This window comes from Tiliqua scincoides, chromosome 2 (genome assembly GCF_035046505.1).
Source record: "Tiliqua scincoides isolate rTilSci1 chromosome 2, rTilSci1.hap2, whole genome shotgun sequence".
NCBI classification, from domain to species: Eukaryota; Metazoa; Chordata; class Lepidosauria; order Squamata; family Scincidae; genus Tiliqua; species Tiliqua scincoides.
The window spans coordinates 238,083,626-238,098,740 of record NC_089822.1 but is presented as its reverse complement, the minus strand read 5'-3'; the positions used below and the strand labels follow the sequence as shown (position 1 = coordinate 238,098,740).

At 43.2% G+C, this 15,115-nt stretch overlaps 1 protein-coding gene and 1 pseudogene across 1 annotated transcript in view; one reads left to right on the top strand and one right to left on the bottom strand.

The window, feature by feature from the left end:
• Positions 1-15,115, bottom strand: part of FRMD4B (FERM domain containing 4B) — a 168,610-nt gene that overhangs the window by 30,111 nt on the left and 123,384 nt on the right. Inside the window, exon 12 of the mRNA XM_066616285.1 lies at positions 2,399-2,475. Within this exon, the coding sequence (XP_066472382.1) occupies positions 2,399-2,475 (77 nt within the window). The remainder of the gene's footprint in view (positions 1-2,398; positions 2,476-15,115) is intronic.
• Positions 8,886-9,004, top strand: LOC136642357 (5S ribosomal RNA; annotated as a pseudogene).

Here is a 15,115-nt window from a genome sequence, read left to right as displayed (position 1 = left end):
TGTTGGAATTTCTGGTCTTGTCCTCACTGAGGTGGTAAACCAGTGTCCGGGCTACACTGCTGCAGACTGGAACTTACATGATTTGAATGTTCCTCCATACAAAACAAACAGACAAACAACCTTTCACATGAAAAACTAGATGTTGGAGAGAGAGGTTCTAGTATAGCCCCCTCTCAATGAGCCACTTTGCTATGTGGAGGGGACTGGGTTCAGCCCAGGCACCAGCTTCCTGCTTTGGTAAGAACTACGTCTGTTACACCCAGGTCTTTTCTTTGTTAGAGAACTAAGTCACAAGAGCAAAACCACTCCCTACATAACTGTATAATATACTGTATTAAGTGTAAAACAGGTTGCTACTATGGTCAGAAATTTCGTGGAAAATAAGTTAATTCATACAGGCTCTGTAAAAGGAGAGGTCAGATGCCTGTGAAAACACTTAAATTCTGTGCCCCTTTTCCATTTTCAGTTCAAGTGTCCATCAATCTACTCCTTTATCACTTCAAAGAAAAATGTTTTTCCCTGTTTTGGAAGTTTGTGGGGCAGGAGGTCTGGTCTAGAGGGCAGAGCCTCCATTTGCCTGAAGATAACATCCACAAGGTCGCCAGTTCGAGGCCACCGGCACCGTGCGACCTTGAAGCAGCTGACAAGCTGAAGCCGAGCGATTCCATCTGCTCTGAGCGTGGGAGGATGGAGGCCAGAATGTGAAACCAGATCAGAGTGAAACACCTGGACTGTTGTGGTTCTTGAAAGATAGAACCTTCTTTCAATTGTAAAAATCCCTACAGGGATTTAATCAGCCTGCCTATGTAAACCACCTTGAATAAAGTCTTGAATAAAGACCAAGAAAGGCGGTATATAAATACCTGTATTATTATTATTATTATCTCTGTTACTGTATTTCAAAATAGTGGTTTGAAACAATGGAGATGGTACACACAAGGTGAAACAGTTGTGGAAGTGGCCAACGGACTCAGAGTGCCACCTATGTCCATACGCCACTCAAAGGAGCTTTTTACCTCATTTCCTGGGCGGGTCAGCCATTTCAATTTACATTACTGAGCCTGGACAGGAAACTTCATGGGGAAAAACATAACACTAGTATCGGTGCAGGATACAGGAGCAGCATAACTGTGAAGACAGCTCCTGAGAAAACCTTTCTACACACACCTGCCATCTTGATTCGGTACATGGATAATACTGTGAAGGGGGATGCTCTTTAAACTAGATTCCTAATGGAAGTCTTCCAATTTGGGTTATATTAATAAGGTTTTGGCTGTAATTATTTTTTAAATATCAATGACTACTATAGCTATACACTGAAGCTTCTCTGACCTAATATAATCCCCACATTTAAAGCATACTATTAAACTGTGCAAAATAAATTGTAACATTGGAGTATCTACCATTCCAACGAATATTTGTAGTATGAATGGAAGAGGTGTGTGTGTGGGGGGGGGGGTTGTGTGTGTAATAGCAAGTGTGCTATATTGAATTTAGAAATTTTTTTGAGTGATCACTTAGAAATATTGTCCCCAAATTGTTTAGGCACAAGTTTTACAGCCTATTTAAGTATCACCTGTTCATTTATAAATTAGATTTGTTGTAAACATTCCCAGTAGAATATGACCACAACATATTCCGTACAGTCTTTTACAACAGAAACTATTATGTATATCTTCTTAAATAAAAGTGGGTCCATACAGCTCCTTTTTGTGAAGTGACTTAAAATACATCGGTAAATTGGAAAACCAACTGCCCAATACAGGGCCCAATCCTATGGCTGGGCAGTGCAGGTCTCCCTGGCAATACTCATCGCAAACTCGCTGTAAGGCATATTGTGGAGCTGAGAGAGGAAAGGCACTACTGGGGAAGCCAGCAGTGGTTGACGCTGGGCGTCTAAGTCAGTCAGATGACTATTAGGAGCCACCAGCGGTAAGCTTCCCTGCTGAAATTGGGCGTGGGGAGGGTGGCCTGGGAGTGGTGGTTCAGGCCTGGGAGGGGGACGGGGACAGCAGCAGAGGCTGCTGTGCATCCTGTCCCCCCTCCCGGGCCTTGGAGCCCAGGTCTCCTCAGTTCTGCATCAGCTAAATAGCTGGTGTAGATCAGAGTAGACCCATAGGGACTGCTGCGGCCCAAACACAGAGTAAGGAAACCAATGTTCCCGTACCTCCAAGCTGCCTCTTTGACCCTGTGGCGGCCATTTTGGCACCGCTGTACCACGGGCCTGCATAGGATTAGGCTGACAATCTCTTTTCCACTGTTGCTCAGATAAATATTGGATGTTGCTACAATATCTGTGGTGAAATATTGGCACATCATGTACAATTAAATACATTGAACCTCCACAGAATTCACTGTACTATACACAGATACCTGTGGATACAGAACACCTGCTTACCTACGAGGATCATGAACTTCAACCGCAAATTTCTTCTCACGGAAATAGAGATTCTCCAGTTGTTTCCATTGAAATAACTAGAGGAGAGAGAGAAATAAAACAAAATAATACAATGATCTAAGAATCAGCACTTTCTTTCTTTACCCTGGCACATTATTAATAATTCCACTGAGCATGAATATGAATGCAACCCAACTTGCAGCTGAGGATCAACTATGCAGAAAGTCTCAAATTAATTTTTAAAGTGCAAAAGGCCTAAGCAGTGAACTTACAGCATTTCTCTTAAAGAGCACACTGCAAATTGTTTTCTGCAGATGAATCTGAACTGTAGATAGTTGCATCTCCTTCATTCACTTGTCCACTGCTCCCCTCCCCTCCCCCCAAACCAGGAACTGTATCCCCCCAAACCATTCTGTATCCAAGACCACCAGACTTGGGGTGGGGGAAAGAAATCACTAGTTTTTCATTTATTTACATGTTATCTGAGAAATATAAAGCAACAAAAACATCATGTATTCTTCTCCCTGTGACCTCTGCCACAACCACTTCTCCACCATGCAACAGGATCCTTGGTTGAGTGAGGAAGTGTGAAAAATTTAACTGTGGGTCAAGAAAGATCAGATGTGTTTCTGTTTCAGCATGGCACATCATGGCCCAGTAGGAGTACTGGGAAAATTCAGCGTTTAGAAAACCCAGGTGTCCCAATGCATAGGCACCAGAAAGCTCATATCCCATACTGCCTTATTTCTAAAATCTCACACCATGGGCATCACATAAGATGCAGCAATGTGGTAGCCTACTTTTATCCCTCCAATTCCCAGGGATGCAGATCAATCCCTTTTAAAGAAACCATGAATTGTTATGGTAAATAGCTCAAACAGTGTTGCTAGGGTTAATACATTGTTGGGAGTGCAAAGTGCTTCACATGTATCATCATGATTGTATCCTAACAACTATGCTAAGTGGTTATTATCCCAATTTGCAGAGGTGGAACTGAGGCCAAGACTGAGTGGCTTATCTAAGGCAACCTAATGAGTCCATGGCATTGGCAAGAGACAAATGCTGGGAAAACTCTGATTCACAACTGAGTCTCTTTGCTGATACATTACACCAATTTTTAAGCACATCTGATTCTGCACTTGATTGTGGCCATAGTTCCCGAGATATGTAGTCTTAGAACTGATCTTGTATATGGTCACAGAACTGTGGTGTTCTTACTTATAAGTGGTCTTACACTTACAGCACGATCCTATAAAGTTTATGAAGAAGCAAGCCCCATCCTATGTCAGTGTTCAACAAAACATACTAACGGGTGAGGGCAAGAGGGAAGTTCAGTGGTGTCAATGAATTTAGACACAATTTCCAAGAAACTCATGATGATTCAACTCCTCCTTTTACTGAACTGAAAGTCAAACAGGAAGTAAACTGCAAAGTAGAATTTAAATAAACTGTACAGTTTCATTTTATTTTTCTCCTTCTATCTCTTCCACCATGCGTATAAGGTAACATGATTAGAGCTTTCCACATATAGCTGCCATTAGTCCAATAAGTCAAGGGGAATGGCCTGCGTTTGGAGCATTCATGTCCCAGAGTGAAGGCAGAAGCATCCACAATCCCTCCCTCCACCATGCAGAGGACCTTTGGTCAAGTGATGAGTGTGAAAAGTCACCCTGTAGTTTTCAGCACCTGAAAAGTGGTATATAAATTATTAATTATTATTAACAGTATTTATATACCGCTTTTCAACTAAAAGTTCACAAAGCGGTTTACAGAGAAAAAATCAAATAACTAAATGGCTCCCTGTCCCAAAAGGGCTCACAATCTAAAAAGATGCAAATGAATACCAGCAGACTGCCACTAGAACAGACAGTGCTGGGGGGAGGTGGGCCAGATATAAATAATATCTAAAAGCCCAAACCTACATAACTCCCCCAACCCCAAAGCAGCCAAGCTAATGTGGCACATACTGCATTCCAAGGGGGAGTTTTAGGTCCCATAAGCTTCCTTGAGGTAAGTGAACATTAGTTGTCTTGCCTCGGGGCAAGGCTCTGCTGCTTTGATGGGTCTACTTAGACCTGTGCCAGCTACTTTCCATATACAAATACACTTGAAGTGGTTAATAGGAAATAAAATGACACAATGAATTTAAACGGACAACACCAGTACTTATTACACTGTTGTTCAATACACATAGTTAGTAGTTGGCAACCTTCAGTCTCAAAAGACTGAAAAACACACCACAAAGTAACTTCTTTTCTCAAGTGACACATTATTTTGTGAACATAGGTTTATATCGCAAACTATTCCACGGACTGAAAAATTACACTTTTGGAATTTTCTAATATATAAAAAATTGCTCCTAGAAAGGCAGCTAGCGTGCCTGCATGGGCACGCTAGCGCTGATTGACACGCTAAACCCCCTATCAGCCGGCAGCAGGGCTTTGCTGCCAGCTGATTGGCTGGCTGGCCTTGGGGGGCAGGACAACTGAGCCTGATCTAGCGCGCAGGCGCTAGACCCGGCTCAGTTCCGTTCCTGGAAGCGACCCCCTCCCACCCGCCCTGTTAGCTAGTCTGGGATTAGCTGGTCGTTCTACGGAGGACCGGGTAGGAATTTTTGAGCATCATCTGATTGGCAATATGATGGTGCTTTGTTTTCGCCTACCTCAGACTGGCTATGGAGCGTGTTTGGGTCTGCATATATCTCTTACTGTCCTGGTCACTGGCGGTAGAAGTGCGGGGTGGGTAGACAGAAGACCTTCTCCGGCGTCCGATCTAAGCCAGCAAGGGCAGCGGTGAGCCAGAACCGCTCTTTGGATGCTTGTCCGGCTCGAGGAGGCAGGCTGGCTAGCCCCTGGTCTGAACTTTGGGGCCTTGCAGGGGTGACCTGAAGGCAGAGTAGTTCGGCTGGCTTACCCTCTTTGGGCGACAGTGAAAGGCGGGCTTAAGAACAATTGAGCTACGCCTGGAGTTGGGTGGACGCCCCATGAGACTGGGGGACGTAGACGGCTAGGCCGTTTCCCCCATTTAGAACCCCGCACTTAGTTTGGGTATTGTTGCCTATTTTGCCTTGTTGCGCTTGTTGTAAGTTAATAAAGTGGCCCATTTAATCCCATACCTGCTGTCGGCTGTATTTATTGGGGAATGCGTGGTAAAGAGCTCATTCACATTGCTTCCCTGCCTGGAAATTTCAGGGAAAAAATGACTTTGGACAGAATTTCACATGCCAAAAAGATAGTCCTGCGAGCCCTAAGAACCCTAACTCATGTTGCGTACAGAGTTCCTGAGAGGAGTTTTACTGATGCTACCATTTGAGCAGAGTTGGCACTCAGTGCTGGCAGCAGTGGTAATGCCTGAGGGATTTATTTGTTGGCATATGCAATAGGTTTTGCATAGTTCCTGAAAGCAACTTTGTGTGTCAGTTTTCAGTGGGAACAGGAAGTATGGGGGAAGCAACAGGGGAGCTGTGGGTGGAGCAAGGAAAGAAGAAGCACAAGAGATGGGACTGAAGTGTGGAGAACAGACAACTTGGAATGAGTGGGGCATGGCAAAGGAGTCAGAGTCTATCCACAAATCCAATAAGCTATTAGCTTGTATGAAATAAACTTTTCCATGAGAACTGTCTTCCTCTCAGTGGTAGACTAATCAAGAAAAGTTATTTCTATTATAATCAACAAACCTATAGAAGTTACCTTCTTCTGGGCCTTGCAGAAGGAGGTGATGCTGCTCCCCAAAGTTCTCGAACACCTGTACAGAATAATGCTTTTCATAGCTGCCTGTCAAGGACACTTTGGACGCACAGAGTTTGCACAGGTGTAGTCAATAGAATGATTTAGTTCAAAAACCTTTTGTGGCTGATACTGATGTAGGAGATGAAAATATTCCTAAAGGACAAATTTGGACTAAGGAGGCTCCCAATGCACCATATTGCAGAAGTGACCTCAACTTTTCTGAAATTGCAAAATGCCGGCTTTCACAAAGCTTTTACTGATATGCAGAATGATTGTTTCTATGGCACTAACAATCCAATCTTGTGCACAGTTACTTGGAAGGAAATGAAATCCACTGGTCTTTGAAATTTACCTTTGATCAAGCCTGCTCTAGATTGCAGTCTTACTAAAGGTTTACAGTAGACCAAGTTCCAGAATTTTTATCTATTTAAATTATTCATACCTGGTCACGCTTCGGTGTTTCCATTTTCAGGGCAGCTTACTTCCAAGTCAGTGTGCATACAACTAGTTGGGAGTAAGACCCACTGAACATTAAGCCTTGTGATGTTCAGTTGCCTTAGGCTGCAATACTATGCACACTCAACCTAGGAGTAAACCCCAGAAATAATTTTTTGAGTAATTGTGCATAGGAAACATTTAAAGCTGCAGCACAATTACAATGCAATCTTGTGCATGTTTACTCAGAAGTCAGTACTACTGAGTTAAATGGGTTGCTTGCAGGTTAGCACGCACAGGATTGCAGCCTCAGTATACACAGTAACAGTTTGTGTGGAAAGAGCTTTACCATCAGTGCCCCCCCCCCCAAGTCTCATGCAACATTTCACTGCTCATATATATAAGCCTGGGATGTTACATTTTTAATGGTCACGTACCTCTGCAGCAGCTAAACATAAATTGTAGACAACAGCACTCAGCAAGCATATATTTCAAACACATAAAAGCTTATATTTTTATTTTAAATGCACTTATCCCATGCCATAAATAAAACATAATCTTTTGCATGTGTTCATAGAAACACCACAACAGCGCTATTTGGACAAGCCTTTCATCTTCAGAAATCCTGCCAGATCCAAACAGTATCTTTGCCCAAACTGAACTTTATTATTGTTATTAAACCCTAATCCACTCAAAAGTGCTGAAAATGGAACTGGATTGGACTCTGTTTATTACAAACCCAGTTCTCCTTCCAAGAAAAGAAAATAAACATTCTCAAAATAGGTTTAAAAAAAAAAAAAAGAAGGAAAAGAAAAAGAACTGGAAGGTTAACCATTGCAAAATAGAAATTTCACCCAGGGGAAAAAATAGGGACTCTGTATCAAGGGAGAATTTGAAACCATTTCAGCCTGTAAGATGATTCTTCTGATAGCTGGGCAAAAACTATACAGTGAGCTCTCTAACCTTAAACAACAATAAAGAATCAAACAGCTGACTTCAGCTGAACTATATATCCATCTAGATATCCTTTCGGTCCCAGATCTAATACAATCGCTATTTCCTGCCTATTTTGAAAAAGCACAAGCACTCGGTCTAATGTACACTAACACTTCCCAGCAGTAAGAAGGTAGAGCAGATGAAAGCAGGATGTAAGATATACTGAACGTACCTGTTAGCTAATCAGATCTTCTGGTTTTCTTGAACGTTCTGTTAATCCAGAGGTTTCAAAAGTGCAGGGATGTAATCCAAGGTTTCAAAAAAAAAAAGCATTCTTAGGAAATCTTCCCCCCAACCCTTTTCCCCTAGTGCCAGGAAAACTTCCTGGCTCAACTCCTCTGTACAGCTTCCAGGCACTTAGGTGTAACTAGTTTCGCAGACAGCCTCCCTCTGCTGACACACTGCTGACATCATCAGCTTTATCAGCAGGGCTGTCTCCCCATTCCACCTTCTCTCCTCCGCAGATACCAGAAAGCTCAAGAGGGCAAAGGAGGCACAGTGATGGGTGCCTCACAAGAGGAAAGCCAAACCTTAAGCTACCATGGGAGAGAGGGAACAGCTCTCCGCTGCAGTTCTGGTAACGTCAAACAGCAATATAACAACTCAGCAGCTTGTAAGAACTACTCACACTTAGCAAAAGGCAACAGGTTCACTACAGGAAGAGTCTGCCACATTCCAGCTGCATTTCCCTTCAGCTCAGATGTCACATTCAAAAAAAGGAGGTGTGTGTGAAACAAGATATCTTCACAGTACAGCCTCCTTTTTCTTGCTGCCTTATCACACTGACTAATGATGACTCCTACCCTGCCTCCCCCCTCTTTACGACTTCCTTTGGAATTTTTAATCTGCAATGACATACGCAGTGCTTTCTGTATGGCTGAAGGATGTGGGAAACCAAAGAGGGTACTGACAACTCACCAAGAGACAACCTGTTCTACTGCAAGCCTGTGAACCAGGTGGAGTTTTGGCACAAGAATACGCAGGAGTCATTTCACCTTGGTGAGCCCTTGTGGTTTGCTGTTGGAAATGGCTGTATCAGATGGCCAGGTAGATCTGAATATGTTGCTACGGAGATTTCAGCAACAGAGACAATTTTAAGAAGACTCTCCGGGCATATAGCTACTTGTTCTGTTGCAAACTTTCCAAGTGAAGATGAGTCTAGACATATAGCCAAATGAGGTGGGAGAATGGACTGTAATTTTTTTTTAAATCACTCTGTCTGGAGAAAACTAGCACAATGAGGAAAGGGCTATACCAAAACCTTTCCCCTGAAGTGCTAGTTTTTTACTCACAGGGAGGTTTTCCCCCTGCGAAGAGGAGTATTCAAAACCAGTATTTCTGTTACCCTGCACATGCCTGATCTTGTCTGATCTCAGAAGCTAAGCAGGGTCAGGCCTGGTTAGTACTTGGATGGGAGACCGCCTGGGAATACTGGGTGCTGTAGGCTTATACCATAGTCTTTCGAGACTGAAGGTTGCCAACCAACCAACCAGACTGAAGCAGCACAATCCATTGTACTCCCTCAGCATTTTGCCACCTCATTCTGCTGCATGTGTAGGCCAAACCTGTTCAAGCCAATTTTATGTGCCTATATTGGCAAATAAATCCTAGTGACTTCAATGGGGCTTACTCCCAGGTAAGCAGGCACAGCATTTCTCCACACAAACAGACTTCAATTTCTCCATGTGTTGATCCATCTGTACAAAGGGATCAGGGCCAGAGTAGCAAGGATACCTGAGGATACTCTCAGGGTAGTGGGGGCAGCAAGGATTTGGAGGTGGCCAGGTAGAGAATACACCACAATTCCATACGCACATCATTCAAGTGAAGAATTTATTAGGTGCAGAACTTAGTTTCCTGAACACTGCATTTCTTTCTAAATCTTAAGGCAGTGATTCCCAAACTTTTTTGACTAGCAGCTCTCTTGACCTACCGAGTCATTAGCTGCAGCTTCCTATTAAGGCTACAATCCTATACATTTTATATGGGGGTGGGATTTTCCTGAAGATTCTGTGGCTTTCCTGGTTAGTTTCCGCAGCTCCCTGGGAAGTCAGCACTCACAGTTTGGGAACCACTGGCTTAAGGCATATCTTCAGTCTCAAAAGTTGTAGGGAGAGATGGCTGAAAAGGATTTCCAGTTTGGGGAAAAAGACCTTCCATACCTTGACTAGCTCTTTGCTGACTTCCCAATTGACATAAACATCAAATTATGCAGAAATAATAAGTTGCAAGGAAATACACACAATTTGCATCACGAATCCTTACAGCATGAAAAGTTGGTGGGTGCATGTATGTTTAGCCCAGAATAGATTCAGTAGCCTGGCTCACAAGAACCTCATTGTGAGACATGGAATCATCCTTTAGTGCTTTATACTGTACTTGTCATCTATTTGTCCAAAGCACCCTTGAATTTGCTCTCTCTCTGTGTCTCACTACAGGCTCTCTGACCATATGCTGTAGTGCCAAGTTCTTGCATAAGCTTAGTCTAACAGTGTCCCTAAAGAAGAGAAATTAAAAAATGTGCATGATACAGAACAGCCAAGCATTAACGGGACATTAGTGCAGCAGAGATTTTTGTTTTTAGAAGAAGGGTGTCACACTAATAACATTTTGCTCGAGACTCCTGCCCTAAAAAGCATAATCCTTTCATAAAGTACTTCACTTTTTGTCAAGCAGACACCAATCAGCACCAGAAGATCCACAACGTCACTTATCAGTTAGAAATCGTTCTGGAATGAATTACCTAAAGCACCTTCAGATTCATTCTAGAAGAAAAACCTATCCATTCATTACAAGAGTGTACAATGTTTAAGTGATTATGTGTTTATTTCCCTTCTCCCATTCATGAAAAGAAAGTAGAAGCTATCCTGATGTATGGTGGACCACAACTCTTCAAGCTATCTCTCTCCCCAGTTTCTTATAAGGCTAAATTTGCCACCCTCATCAAGGATCTTGGCAGCTCCTTCATTCATTAGCAGTCCTCACAGCAGCTTGGCCCAGCTTCACCCTACTGCTCTGACCCTGTTAGGATGTAGACAGCTGACTTTCACAACTAGAAACATCGATATCAGCTGAGGAAATGTGACAAGTTTCTGACACCTCTGGTGTGAAGTCCGTCTTCAGGACAGTGACGAATTTAAAGGAAACTGAATTACACTTTCACATAAAGCAGCCTTGTAGAAATGTCACAATGAGCTATTTGATCTTGGTCTGAGTGACTTTCTATGTACTAACAGCCCATTTGCTACCTGGATGAGTTCCAATAACCAACAATGACAGTAGAAAAAAACTACTGTTGGCCCGCCAATTGTGCGAGGGTTACATTTTGAGGTTGGCATGTAAAACCAACATTGCATATAGTCAAAACACCCTTAAATCCAACAAACACGCACTATATCTTTAAGAACTAAACACACAATACAAGAGACAAGCGGTAATTGAGGGATCAGTAGCTTCATTCTCCAATTTCAGGCTTGCTCCTGGGCATAAACAGCATAAGTGAATGGTGGTCAGAACTGCCTACACAAGTGGTTCTCAAACTGGTGGGTTGCAACCCACCCGTTTGTGTAACTTTCCCCCCGTTCCTTTAAGGGGAAGGGGAGGGAGGCAGGGATTCGATCCCCAGGATTGCGTCACTAAGGGGGGCGAGGGGGGTGCTTTGCACTCATGTTATGTAGGCAGGGCTCCAGCAGGCTGCAGGAGGTGCGGGGAACCCTGCGCTACGCAGGGCTCCCCACACCTCCTGCAGCCTTGCCTACATAATGTGAGTGCAAAGCACCCCTCCTCGCCCCCCTCAGTGCGTGATCCTGGGGACTGCATCACTGTCTTAGCCCCTCCCCCACAAGAACTTACTGAGGGAGTAAAGTTCCCTTAAAGTTTGAGAACCTCTGGCCTACACTATTTGCATGTTTTTCTTTTGGGGGGAGGGGGTAAGTATGTATTCTTGAATTTGTGCAAGTCAGTCACATGTAAGATGTGGGTGGACTATATCTTTTTCTTGCCATTGCTACCATTCCATTGGTTTGCTAACAGCATGCTCAGTCACACTCAATACAACACTTCCACCATTCCACGCCCAACAGTTTCACAACTCCTATCTCTTTTGCAGGGCCTAGGAGAGGGGGGTAAAGGGGGTAATTTATACCCAGGCCCAGGGTCAAAAGGGGGCCCCAGGAGCCAAAGGAAGGGGCCCAGAAATTTCCTGGGATCTGACATTTTCCTATCTACTCAGACTTGTTGCCTGTATGGGATGCTGGGGACACTACCATGACGGGATGCTGGGGACACTACAGATGTCACATGGGGGCGTAGATCTGGGCTCCAAAGACTTTTCCAGTTGTCTCTACCCTCCTCTCACCCTGCTTTGCCCCTCCCTGCCCCTTCTCTGCTCACCCATCTCCACCCTCACCTGCTCTGTTTCACCCCTCCCCTTTGCAAAGGGGCCCAAAAGAAACTTTGTACCCCCTGATAACATTCTTCTCAGAGGACCTGCTCTTTTGTAAACTAGGGAGCCAAAGTCCTCTCAGTGGGTGCTGTTGTATCACTAGACAACTACATAAGAGTCTATGAACATCCTCAACTAGGCAGTCTTGAACATCCATATTCCCCCAGAGCATTCTTGTATCCAGTTGGATTCATAAACCTTCATGGGCGAACTGAATAGAGAAGAGTTGAAACATATCGAATGAACATACGAAGGGCCCTGCTGGAAAAGGTTAAGGGTCCAACCAGCACATGGAGGTTTGATTTCACCATCATGACTAACCCCCAGGAATTTGTCCAAATCCCTTTAATACCATCTAGCCAAAGACAATCTTTGCAGCAAATCCTAGAAATTTGTCATGTGTTGCCACGAGCAAGTCTTTTCCTAAAACTACTGCTTCCATTTTCCAGCGTTTTGGGAGATAATTTCTTTTCATCCACTCCCTCCACACTATTCATGATGTTATTTATCATGCCTCACCCAAGCTATCTTTATTTTTTTTCCCTAAACTAGGAAGCAAGCAGTAAAGCAAATCAATCCATATCAGAATTTTTGTTCCGTGTTCCCTAATATGATTGGTCTTCATAGTTTAAAAAAAGAAAAGAAAAGGAAACTGTACCTTATACAGTCAAAGTGTTGCTGAGTCTTGAAATGTTTACTGGTGCTGGGGGATTTCCCTATGCTACACATGAAGAGAGATTACAAACTGCAAGCAGTACTAATTTAACAGTTTTGGTTCAATAGCTTTGGGGAGTGCTGCTTTTCCATTAGAATGATTTGTGTTTGATAGGGGCAGTTCCTCTCTAGTTGTATTGTATTGGCAACCTTCAGTCTCGAAAGACTATGGTATCGCACTCTGAAAGGTAGTTCTCTCTAGTTACATTATCAGTTTATCACAGATGGTTTTCTTGGACTTCCTTTTTCAATTCCCCTATCTACCTGCTCACAGAACATAGCTCAATCCTAAATAGCAACACCGGCAAAAAGCTCAGCAATGATTATCAACCAGCAGGTTCACAAAGATGCACAATGCCATTGCTGTGTAGGATAACTCAAAGGCAGCTAAACGACTGCAGTACTTTATCTTAAAGCTGTACCATGAAGCGTGTGCAGCTGAACACACACATTTGCTATGTACATAAGTGATGGCTTTAGTAAAGCCATTTATCATGCTTTGTATCAGTGTTAATCATACAAGTGCACTAGAACAGCAGGAAAAATTAGTTTTGAATGAAGAGAACAGTGAACGTTATATATGAGAGCAATCTGGACTAGCAGAATGGGAGACTAAGTGCCACTGGCTAGAACCTTTCCATTATGTAACAACACTGGTGTGTCTGCTATTGCTTGGTGACAAACTGCAGCCAATCCTGATTCCCTGGCACAAGTGTCTCTATCATTCACACATTTTGTTGTGTCCAGACATTACATCTGTATGCATATATATGAAATAGTCCTAAGTAGGTTGGCTGAAGTCTTGACTTGCTCTTTCTGCCAAGATTGCCCAATCCCAATATCTGCTGTTAGGGGAGAAAAGTATGCTGGACTATTAAAAAGGGGCAAGTGTTGCAATGTCAGTCAATGAATCACAGAGCCAAGACATCAAATGAAGTAGGCAACAAATTTTCCCCTCTGTAAAATGGGACCCTGGCAAGATGATCAAGAACAGGAAAGGATTATCACTCTAAACTTAAAGGCAAAGTCAAGGACATAGAAGCATAAATAAACTGATTCCAGCCCCCTCCAAACCAACAGATCAGGCATATGTGTACCTGTCATAGGCCAAACTGTAGAAGTTTATTCCATTAACTTTAGTTGCTCCTAGGTTGTACATTTCAAGAAGCATGAATGATCCACATCATGAGATTACTTTGTGATGACCGAGAACTATGACCTTTCTTCAGCAGTGTTTCTCCATCAGTGGTATGGGCACCACCAGTTGTACTTGATGGTGTCTGGTGGTGCTTTTGAGACCCTTGTACATCTGCCACCTGGCAGTGAGACCAGGAACATGGCACAACAAACAGCGGAAGGAGGCTCAGCAAAGTGAGCAGAGTGCCAAAGCATGCTTTTCCGCATTCAAAAATGTCCTCCCATCCACCTGAACCTCTTACTGGTGTTTGTCATGTCGCCTCTGGCCTCCCAAACCCAGAAGCAACCGGTGATAATGTCATCACCAGTTACTTCTGGTGGTACTTCGAATAGGTGGACCATGTGAGGTGGTACAGTGGAGGACAAATGTTGAAAAACACTGCCCTACAGCTAATGACAAAAACCTCTACAACTATATGACTGAAGAAGCAAGAAAAAGAGCTGGCCTGGCCTCTGCAGCATTTGGTAAGGCAGTGGAGCCCTTTAATCACCAAGATGGGTGATAAAACTACTTCAGATATATGCAGCCAATGTGGGCTGATATTCACGTACACCAATACTTCCCTGCACGTTTCACTTTTGAAACATTTTTCAAGTTGATAGCTATAACCTATTGCCACAAGTCAATACCTGAACTAATGAAGATGATGTTGCAATGATAAGCCAGAAATTTCAGAAGTGCATCATTGTTCATTAACTTATTAAACCTTGCAACACTTACCAAAGTTATATGTTAATAACTTGTTAAGACTTTGAGAATTGACCAACTGAGTGCTACAGAAATATCTGCTCAAATACTCAAGGGAAGAGCCAACATTTTTCATCCAGGGGCAAACCATAAGCCTATATATTCAGGAGGGTATCAGATTTGCCACTGAAAAGCAGACTCTTAACACTAGCACAAAAGCCAGCCCTAAACCTGGTAGAAAGAATATCATCACATACCAAAAAAGTGAAATGTTTGGGTTATTCTGTTTAGTTGCAGAAAGCTGCATATTCATACTAAGGCTGCAACTGAATAAACATGCATAAGATTGGATTGTAAGTTTTAGCAATTCAACTGGTTGTACATTTCCTAGCTTCTCCTAGGCACAATCCTGATAGGCAAAATCTGGGAACTTCTCCTGCACAAACTCTACCAGGAATTATGCAATAATCATTGACACTGAGAAGTGAAGAAGGCCTCACACAACCATGAATTCA